This window comes from Trichomycterus rosablanca, chromosome 22 (genome assembly GCF_030014385.1).
Source record: "Trichomycterus rosablanca isolate fTriRos1 chromosome 22, fTriRos1.hap1, whole genome shotgun sequence".
NCBI classification, from domain to species: Eukaryota; Metazoa; Chordata; class Actinopteri; order Siluriformes; family Trichomycteridae; genus Trichomycterus; species Trichomycterus rosablanca.
In genome coordinates, this window is record NC_086009.1 from 5,879,018 (window position 1) to 5,890,000 (window position 10,983).

At 37.0% G+C, this 10,983-nt stretch overlaps 2 protein-coding genes across 2 annotated transcripts in view; both read left to right on the forward strand.

Annotated features, from left to right (window-relative positions):
* Positions 1–3,835: 3,835 nt before the first annotated feature.
* ppp1r27a (protein phosphatase 1, regulatory subunit 27a) lies at positions 3,836–6,731 on the forward strand. Its single transcript, XM_063018686.1, has 3 exons — positions 3,836–4,592; positions 4,690–4,840; positions 5,882–6,731. The coding sequence occupies exons 1-3, from the start codon at positions 4,166–4,168 to the stop codon at positions 6,000–6,002; spliced, it is 699 nt and encodes a 232-aa protein (XP_062874756.1). The 5' UTR covers positions 3,836–4,165; the 3' UTR covers positions 6,003–6,731.
* A 1,814-nt stretch (positions 6,732–8,545) lies between these two features.
* mcrip1 (MAPK regulated corepressor interacting protein 1) overlaps positions 8,546–10,983 on the forward strand; it is a 3,251-nt gene continuing 813 nt past the window's right edge. Inside the window, exons 1-4 of the mRNA XM_063018687.1 lie at positions 8,546–8,641; positions 9,407–9,472; positions 10,064–10,179; positions 10,857–10,952. Of these exons, the coding sequence (XP_062874757.1) occupies positions 9,465–9,472; positions 10,064–10,179; positions 10,857–10,952 (220 nt within the window). The 5' untranslated portion in view covers positions 8,546–8,641; positions 9,407–9,464. The remainder of the gene's footprint in view (positions 8,642–9,406; positions 9,473–10,063; positions 10,180–10,856; positions 10,953–10,983) is intronic.

Here is a 10,983-nt window from a genome sequence, read left to right on the forward strand (position 1 = left end):
CAAGGAAGGAATACCCTGGACAGTGTGCCTATCCATTGCAGGGCTTTGACGTCAACCCCTACCTTCTTCAGGCATAGCCAATGATGTCTGTGTAGGTCAACAACACTGCTGAGATTCAAACAATACTCTTTTTGCCAAGGTTGAAAAGCAAACGCAAACTGCTCCATTATGCAAAGAGGTCATTTGTCTGGATGGTCAAATGTAATCAAAAACACTAAAAATAACAAGTCTATTCATAATTAGATCATTAGGGACACTGTATCCAGGCAAGTGAGCTTTACCTCGCCACAGACTTGCATGACAGTGGCTGTCATGCAGGAAGAAAGGTGACCCCATCAGCATATAAGATAGAACCTTAAAAATTGGGTCATAATTCAAAGACTGAGAACCCCTGCAATAAAGCATGACTCTGCTGCCTTAATAAAATGACCTAATGCTATCACAGTATCTTCACGCTGTACAGCAAAGTGATTAGCCTCTTCCATCAGCCCTGGATTATGGATCCTAAATTAGACGTGTACTTCATTTCACTTCTGGCTGCTACACAAGACAGTAACTGGATCTGACCTGCACAGCTTTATTGTGGATCAATCTCAATATGTGGTGATAGTTCTGGTGTAATACTGATTTAAGATAATTATGTTCTGTGTCCAATCCAGTTAAACCAGACCATATTAACTTTGTAGTGTCCTTCTGACAATTTTCTCCAACGATTCTAGGAAACCATAGTCGGCATCAAATGTACTGGCTTGCTTCTCTTGTGGTTCAACAGTCCATCAATGTTACTTTTCGAACCTTGCACTGCAATGTCAGTTCATGTTCCATTGATGGTTTACATAATAATATAACCTTTGCCAGATACTGGCTGATGTAGGATCACTGAGAAGTCTTTCTTTATGGGTGTAAAAATGTTGAGGACTTTGAGGTCATTCCTTAGCCAATCCTCAAACAGCTGTTGTAGATCTAACTGGATTGGCCCAGTTTAAATATAATAACCAGAACAAAGTGCTGTACTTGCAAGTAAAGTAATCCGACTGTGGCATATAGCTTGACACAGAGATTGTTGATAATGTTTGTATTATTTATTTGCTTAATATTTTACACTTTAGATGCTTTAGTTAGAATTGATCAATGTAATTAAATTCCAGTTTACTGGGTGTTTGTTTCTTTGTTTGCAGTTGGTTTCTTCCGAGCTCACCTGTCATTGAATATTCCTAATGCAGCAGGCACGGTCCATGTTCTATTTTTAAAAATGCTTTCTTTTCTTGGTTAGGCCTACCTTCCTCTTTAAGCAAGCAAAGCATTCCCTTTAAACTGCAAGATGGAAAAAGTGGACGGGGTATAACCTATGTATAACCTTCTTAATTTGTGGCGGTGACCATAGTATTAGAGAGGTCACAACATCCTGGCTCATGTTCGAGAGTGATGTAAGCTGCTCAGACAAAATATTCATCCCAACCAATCAGCCGTCTGTTCTGCACTGGGTAGGAGGAGCTTAATGACCCTCTATGGACACTGCCATATAAGCAAGTCTGAAATATGATAGCCACAGTGCTAAATAGGTGAGCACGAGTCAGAAGTTTTTAATTTGTCCCACATATAACCATATAACCATCATTTAATGTGTCTTGTTTAATGATGGGTTGGACTAAAAATATTTTATAATGCTTTTCACAAAGATATTTCTTATGTAAAGTTTGTCTACCGTTCAGGTCACTGCCTGTCTGTTAACGTGTCCCTCAGGAAGGATAGCCAGAGGATTATGTCTATGCTATTTTTCTTGGCTCTGCATCTCCGCAGAAATGCTTATGCTGATCCTTAAGGCTGTTCAAATCCAGACTGAACCAGCTCAGCCAGTCTCTTAAGTGTTATTGCTCCTACAAGAGAGATGCAGTCTATATGGGACTGAAGATCACAAGCATAGCATTAAAAATACCACTTAAGGTAGCTTTATTAAGCTACTATACACATTTTTAATCATTAGGTCTGACAAAACAAAAGGTAAAATAATTATCATTGTAGAGTAGGAGGTAAAGCTGTAGAATCTGTAATCCAAACATGTTTTATTGAAATAAATACAAAAGGTTATTGTACAAAAGGTTAAAATGGTATAACAAAATTATATATCTATATTTAGCTAGATATTAAAATACTAAAACAAATTCTAAAGTACTAGTTAATTGCGTGTGCTCTTTAAATCAGATTGTTAGCTTGAAAACTTGTTAAATAGGTTTTTACCCTTGAGGAAACTTAATATAAATATAAACAAATAAAATACCCCAAATCAATCTGTATTTATTGCCCCATTTAGCTACATCCTATAAAATATTTCCTCTCAAATTTGTATCTACTCACAGATCTTGCATTTTTTGCACACCTCCTGGAACTGCACAAGTTTTTTATTTTTTTATTTCTGCACCTTACTTGTATTTTTGCACCTTATTTACTTTTTAGGCACCTTATCTGCATTGCCAATTTTACGCTGCTAATGTACAACATGTCACTACCTCATGAACCATTGTACCATCTATTCACCATCATGTACTAACACTTGTCTTTAGTCCTGTCTTCTAATTACTTGTTTAGATTAGGGATAATTAGGAATATCTTTTGTAGTTATTTATTATAGGATTTTTTGTATTTATTGTTGTACCTACACTGTTTTGTATTTACACTGTTTTTGTCTCGCACTTTTTGTACCGTGTTACACCGTGATCCTAGAGGAACGCTGTTTCGTTTCAATATGTACTTGTATGTAGCTGAAATGACAATAAAACCTCTCTGACTCTCTCTCTCTCTCTCTCTCTCTCTCTCTCTCTGAGTTGTATGCTTGTTTAATTGAAAAATCAGCTTGTTTGTTTACACCCTTCTTTGAAAGTTGTAATATCTTTACATATGCAAGATGTAGAGACTTAACTGACCTTGTTGAATACCTACATTTACATTAGACCGATCTTTACTATTTACGAAATATAACAATATATGTTTTTATATAAATGTCATTGGGTTTATTTTTGTAAATATATGGTCATTTTGCAAAAAAGCTGGAACAGGGGCATGTTTCGACTTTGTTACATAACCCATTCTTTTAATAACACTGAATAATTATTTACAGACTGAATACAATTGTAAAGATTGATAAAATTTTTGGGAAAATAGCTTTGTATTTTAGCTTACTACATTAATAAACGTTCTTGTCCCACACTGAGAATGAAAGTAGTTTTTAATTTCTTCTCTGTTTTATCTCTGTGAATATAGTGCAAACTTCATCCACCCATCCAGAACAAATGCAATGTTCTAGTTCCAAGACATGTGACATTACCTAACTGCTGTTGACCGCCATAAAACAGCATGATTAATGGCACTTTCAAATGGGCCGAAAGTATCACATGGCTTCTCCAGAGGCTCTGAAGCATGTGTTCACTGTAAAACTTTCATTTCCTTCACCTGCTACTCATATGATCTTCTGAGCATCAGCATTATGTTTACTTAATATTTTGAGATTATGCTTGTCCATCATGTATTTCATTTTCTCATATAGCTGCAGTCAAATCAAAAGGTAAAGCTGAACCCTGATGGACACTGAAAGACAACATTGGCCCAGGTCCAGCATGGCATTCAGCACGTACTGGCCAAATTGTTGGAAGTCCTACACAGGGAGTAGAGTCAAAAGGTTGTGGGACATGTGACAGCATTCTGGGAGTGGCTGTAGTGCAGCCACTCACCACGGTGGTGAAGTCACTCAATACAAGGAGTGCCTTCCCCAAAATAACTGGCCAAAGGATATAAAGGGATGTTACTTTGCCCTGACAGTCAGAAAGCAAATGAAAGTCATAGCACGGGACACTGTCTGAGGGTTTCTTAGAAAGTGATTGCAAGAGATTTCCAAAAAAGGGACACAAGTGACAAAATCAAAAACTGGGACTCATGCAAGGTGGAATAATATAATTAAGAAGACTTATTAGGAACCCTGTGTTGTGTTGTTGAGTTGGACATTCTCTGAAGTGAGTAACTGAAGTGAGTTTTTGTTGTTGCATTGGACATCCTCTGAAAAGGGTAACAAAAGAAGAAAACTCGGACCTTTAGGACCTTTCCTTCATTTGTCTCCTGCACCTCCTCTCTAGCTCAAAGCAGAGGGGGAGGCTAAATCGTGGCTACGGCAGGGATGAAGTACAGCTACAAGCATCCCGTGTCCCAGTACACACGTTCGAGCTCTTATACCCCAACAAACTACACTTCTTCCAGTTACACCACTAAGTCGTACTCCACGAGCTCCTATTTACCAAGCTCCTACAGCTCTACAAAGTTCACCCCAACACACTACACTCCAACGCTCTTCAGTCCGCCGGCCTACACTCCAGCATACAGAAGCACTTCCTCCTATGCATACGTGTACAGCAAACCCACACGGCAAGTCAGCAACCAAGCCAAACCTACACAACAAACTCCTACTGTAACCGTCAAACCTGCCAAGGCAGTTCACTTCACCAATGATGTCATATTCCAGGATTACATCCGGCATGGAGAGTTGGAATTGATTGGTCGCTTTATGAGAGCGAGGAAAGTGAGACTTAACACCATTTTCCCATCTGGTAAGCAAGCTTTATCTTTGTGGACGACAAAACGGCTTGCACAGAATGTTTTGGCCTAGTCATTTCTCATTCCATTTCTTCTTTTATTTTTTTAAAGGCATGGCAGCTCTGCATGAGGCTGTTCTGTCAGGAAACCTGGAGTGTGTGAAGCTCCTGGTAAAATATGGAGCTGATGTTCACCAGAGAGATGAGGATGATTGGACACCACTTCACATGGCCTGCAGTGACGGCTACCCTGAGATTGCACAGTAGGTCCAAAACATCAGTAATACAAAATTTACTATCTGTTGTTAATTTATCAGGTACACATGCACACAAGTGACATTAAAAGACTAAAGAAAAATCTGAATAAATAAGCAGAGAAACATATAAAGGAGATTTTATGGGGCACTCCAATTGAGTCTTGGGTGAAGTGCAACTGAATGCAAAGTTATTCTGACTGGTTTCCTGATCAGTATGACAGAAAACGTATATGCCGGTAGAAGTAGTCAAATCAATGACAGGACCCCTCTCCACAGGGAACTGAGAAAGTGACAGGTTAAACGTAAACCAAAATAGTGTAAATAATATGCCTTCTCTTACAGGTACCACATGTTAACTCAGTTTAACACCTACAGCCAGTAATTGCATGGCATTTTACCTGACCAAATTCTCGTCTTGGTGCAAAGGAGCTGTACCAAATAAACGAATAACTGACTGTATGAAGGGAAGAATAATAATGCAGCAGGTGGTCTGTACCAAACAGCTCTAGGGACTCTAGACTCTAAATAGTTCAATAGACATGACCGGTCATGTCATGGCTGCCTGGGTTTTTTATCTGGGTTCTCTGGTTTCCATGGGTTCTGTCAATCTGGCACCTTGTCCTTGTTGTATGATTGGCTGGCACCTTTGCACCCAGTCTTTCAGGGATGCCTCTTGAGCCACTGCAATTCTTAGCAGGATGAAATGGTTGCTGAGGCTATACTGAACAGGCTGCCTGTCTGTTACAGGACACCACACGCTCAATTATTCACACCTAGGGGGCAAATAAGCATAGCTCACTGGTATGTTTTTGCAAGGTGAGAAAAAACCAAGGTACCCAGAAAAGAAAAGGAACCCCATGGGACATGGTGAGGACATGTCAGACTTTAAAAAGACTGTAACTGAATAGGGAAATTCAATCTGGCTTGCATGTGGCACATGCACCTGCTCTGCTCCCCTGTTGCAGTGAAGAAAGTTTCACATTTTAAGACATTCTGACTTGTTATTGCTGATATGCTGCTTAGTGAGTTGCACTATTCTTTTTCCAGATATCTGCTTTCTCTTGGTGCCAGTGCAGAAGCTGAAAACACAAATGGAGAGAAGCCTGCAGATCTTATCGACCCTGATTGCAAAGAGCTGGTCAAACTTTTTGAAGTTGGTTGTGTTTAAGGGACAAGGCAAGTGCAGAATTTGAAGGAATATGTAAGACAAGTTTTCTGGACTCGAATCTGTCAAAATGGATGGGCCATCGAAGTAGCTTCTGAAAGTGATTGTATGAAGGACAGAGATTGGTTTAAGGGCGTTAAAGTGGATATTAAAAGTGTTTGTAAAGATTTTATTTTTGTTCTTTTGTGTAGGGACTTATAGAAATAGATTACTTATATATACATATATTGTATTATGGTATATTTGGACGTCTTGATCTTTTGAATTACTCTTCAGCATCATGCAACTGCACACATACTAGCCTTCTTTAAATGTTTACAGTGCAAACCTCCTTTGACTCTAAGCTCCATATACACTGCACCCTGATGCCCAATCCAGCTTTGTCAATGCCAGTATGTTACTGGATGCATACTGGTTGCATGCTATAAAATCTCAAGGTTCCACCAATAGATCATGAGAATGAAAAGACATTAGGAATCCACAGATCTGTATTACATTTAGAAGCGTTTGTGGGCAGCAGACCAGCATTTGAACTGCTTATAATTCAACAGTGTATTTCCTGTCTGCTGGGCAGCTGGAGAAAAACATGAAAACATTGTTATAATGATGGAATTTGTATATGAGCAAACACTACAGCTTCTGTACTGTTCAAAGTGAGTGCACTATGTCTACAGAGTTGTGAAATGCCTCTTGTAAAGTCTTATGTTTTTATTTTTTTACTGTTTTCATAAATAAAATGCTTTTGTAACAGTAAAATCAGTACTTTGTTTAGTGGGTCAAGTGGGTTGCCAGAAGGTTTTCTCATTCGTACTTTCCATTTTTTATTTAATTTTTTATCCAACATATTACCAAAATGCTCCCTTTGCAGCAGTCCATTCTAAATGTATTTATCATGAACATAATATTTATTGTGCAGCCTCCCTTTGCTAAGATAACAGCTCAGAATATTTTCCCATAATGCTTAATGAGACTGGAGAACACATGGCAAAGGATTCAATACCATTTCTCTATAAAGAATCTCTTCAGATCGTTTAGATCCCATGGCCCATGTTTGTGGTCTCTGCTCTACAGCTCATCTCACAGGTTTTCTATGTGGGTAAGGTCAAATCACTGGATGGCCATGGCAAAAGCTTTATAAAAAATAATTAACAAAATGATTAAAAAAAACATAAGTATCTTTTTTTTGTGCAGATTTTAATTGTATACCTGCAAAAACAGTTAATAAATGACTGCACCTATGCTCTCCTCATTCTTATACAGTCATGTAATTTGCTGTTCTTTAGTGTAGCTAGTGTTTACAGTTAAGATGCTCAGTAAACACCAAAACGCCTAATTGCTTGGGGTAGTAAAGACTCAGAAGGTGGTCCACAGCGCCACCTTAAGGGCAGCAATGTATAAACAAACAGTCTTGATTCTGTCCCTTTATCCAAACCCTGGTGCATTATCATTCCATATCTATAATTTAGTCTCTTCTGGTGACTTCTGCTAAGAATAGACCGATGTATGCAACACATTTTAGAGAGGTGTCCTTCACGATAGCAGAATTCAATGGCAGACTCTAACATTGTGGCATCAGTTTAAGGAATGCTTTTTATTGCAGCATAACTGTGCCTGTTTGTACAAAGCAAGGTCCAAAGTAAGGACAGGTTTGGTGTAAAGGTACTCCAGTGGCCTGCACACAGCCCTGGTCTTCAACAGCATTGTGATGAATTAAATTTTTTATCCTGCACTTTAACTTGTCCAATAATATAACTTTACATAACCTAGGTCTCATTTAATCCTGTAATCAATTATTACAACAATTGCAATTTATAATAGTATTTGCTGAAAGCCTTCATGGATCAATCAAAGTTAAGTATTCCTCAAAGTCAGGTCATTATTATATGATGGTTTGGTCAGTATGTAAAAAATTTATTTCTCCCAAGGTTCAAACTAATATATAAGCCACTGGTACCCAGTTAACTCTACAGTCAGATTCAATGTGGTTCCAACAAGCCTATTTTCTCTTTAGACTTATAGACACTACAGTGTTTTCTGTATAAATGTTATATAATGGAAGGTTCTGAATCTGTATGTTGTTTTATCTGTAGTATTTTTGCTGCTTCAGTTATTATATCAGTTTAAAGATGATGTATAAAAGCATCACTGTACTGCGAATAGGAAGATGTTACTGTTTACAAATAATCACTTGATTTAAATGTATTAAAATATGAATTATTTGTAAATAGTATAATAATAAGCATATACATCTGTATACATACATACATACATACATATACATACATACATCTGTGATCACTACTAATTAAGATTTTTTTAGTTTATGCATTTTTATCACAGTTCAGCAGCTATTGATTTTTGTAAACGTTGAAATACATTTAAGACAACGTTTAGAAACATGTGATGTAACGATGTCCTGCTTTTGGATCGGACGTTTCCGAACGATTCTGCACTTCCGATAAATCGAAACAGTTTTGAATCAGTATCGCTTGTCTGACGGAGCAATGTACTGCGCATGCGTGGATGTTTGCGCTTTTGTTTTGCTGACCCGGAGCTGCTTGGATTGCGTTGGAAACACTGCGGCTGCAGCTAGCCTGGCTTTTTCTCATTTATAGGACCGAAGCAACACATATCGCGGGCAGGTTTGTTATATTTACCTGATTTGACGATGGCATTAATTATTAGAGGGTTTGTAGAATTGTGTGTGTGCTGTAAGTGCTGTTTTCTGAAGATGCTTGGTAGCCAGCTAGCGCCCATCAGTTGTTTGCTATGATGATAGCTTCATCTCAAACCGCATACTAGCGTACTGATAAGTATACAGAAATAGTACACAGCCCTAGATGAACCTGATTTTCGCATACTATATAGAATACTAGTGTGCAGTTTGAAAGGCCTATTTTGCAGCCATAATCGCCAATGTAATAGCTTGTGATGGTGATGTTTTGCCTTTTCATACTTTCATTTTATCATTATTACTGATCTAGCTGTTATAAAAACGCAAGTCTCAAATTTCACATGTATACATTAAATTGAACGTACAAATGTATATACACACTCAGTTTAAAGTGTAAATTAAGTATTAGAGAGGTTGCATTTGGTCTTTAAGATAAAGGTGAAAAAGATGCCTTGTCTTCTATCATCCAGAGCTGCACAATATAATTGGCTAAAGAGGATCTACAACAGATTTAAATAATAATTAAAGATTAAACTGTTGAAATCAGGTGTAACTTCTGTTTTTTTTTTAAATTTATTTAATTAAAAAAGCTCCTACCAACAACATGATTTATTTGTAATTCTTGTATTGAGTATACAGCAAAGTTGTGTACAAGCATGTGACAAATGTACCACTACATGTGTTATTTTAAATTTTTAATACTATTTGGCTGACATGTTGTTGCTGTTTACAGGTATTGAGCTGTGCAAGACTCTGCCAAGACTGTAAAAAGGAGACAAATTTATTGCACAATGACCAGGTAATTTTTCAAAAAATATATATGATTTTTTGATGGAAAACTGCAGAAGTAGGGTTTATCTGTAACCACAGTACTGTGAAATACATTGTAAACATATTGCAATATAAAGAACATCACAGAGTTATACTGTATATCGACATTGATTAATAAACAGTGTGATCTAGTAAACTTGGTAAGATAAACACCATGAACAGAACCTATATAGTATTTAAAATGTAGATTTTACAGTAAGGAGTATGAATGTACTGAAATGCCGTTGGTATTTTAAACATTGTAGTTATTTAAAGATTATACTTTATACTTTGTAACTGGGGCATAATGCAAAATATCCACATAAAAAAAACTTTACACAGATCCATGTGTTTAATTCGCAGTCAGACTCCCTGTTGACACAAAAAGGCTACCATTTGTGATTTAAATGTATAAAAGTTCTGCCGTACATTATTTAAATGATATAAATGTCTAATAAATGCATTTACCTGTTTAAGTAAGAATCTTCACATGCAGCTGTATCATTCAACATGAATGGTTTAACTAATATATACAAACAAAAAACCTAAAATAGTTCCACTGCCTTTTTATTTTTTTCAGCTCATCTGCACCCAGAATGCATACATACAAAAGGACATCTAGCCCACGGTCTCCAACGAATACTGGGGAACTCTACACACCTGCACATGAGGAAAATGTGCGGTTTATCCATGAAAGTAAGTCTGCTGTGCAATGCATTATGAGAACATCTGTTTCAACAAATATAGGTTTTGAAGACTTCGATCAGAATGGGTTGTATTTTGTTATACTGCTACAGATTATGTTTAAATGTTGATACATTTAGATAAAAATAGTTTAATTGTATGCCAGACAAAACAGAGGCTAAAAACACAAAGTCTAGACTAAATTAAACTTCTTTGTTGTGTTTATGTCCCTCCTGACTGTAATGCTATATAGTTGTAAGGGCCCTAAAATTCTTAAATACAAACCAACAATATATACATACAACAACTGCACGTGTACAGCTGTGCACGATTGTGCAGCTGTGTGTCTGCCACCGAAGATATTATATTATTGTATCATCAATAGGTTTCAAGTAAACATTTTTTCTATTCTTTTTACCAGTAGAGACGTATTAGATAGAGATTACGTTGGGAAAAAGTCACAGTGATTCTTTAAACTATTAAATATGTCATGATGGCCTGAATGAGCTAAAACTTTATAGATCCTTGGTCGGGGTGGGTGTTGTTCATAGAGCATAGATCTTAAATAGAGAGTAGAATTAGATATGAGTAAATTGGGAGAAGATAGTGTGTAAAAGATGTTTAAAACATATATACAAATGTACTTGTACATGTATGCCTGTAAAATATATTCTTGGTTTTTTTTTCAGCATGGCTGTCTGTGCTAAGAGATATTAAATCACAACAAAACAGTGAACGAGGAACACAGGAATATGTGGAAAAAAACCCAAACCCCAATTTGCATTGTGAGTTCCTTTTCTCACTCTATTCCCTTCA

Coding starts and splice junctions, on each gene's coding strand:
- ppp1r27a (XM_063018686.1), top strand. CDS start 4,166: ATGAAGTACAGCTACAAGCATCCCGTGTCCCAGTACACACGTTCGAGC. Junction 4,593..4,689: donor TAACACCATTTTCCCATCTG/GTAAGCAAGCTT, acceptor ATTTTTTTAAAG/GCATGGCAGCTCTGCATGAG. Junction 4,841..5,881: donor GGCTACCCTGAGATTGCACA/GTAGGTCCAAAA, acceptor TTCTTTTTCCAG/ATATCTGCTTTCTCTTGGTG.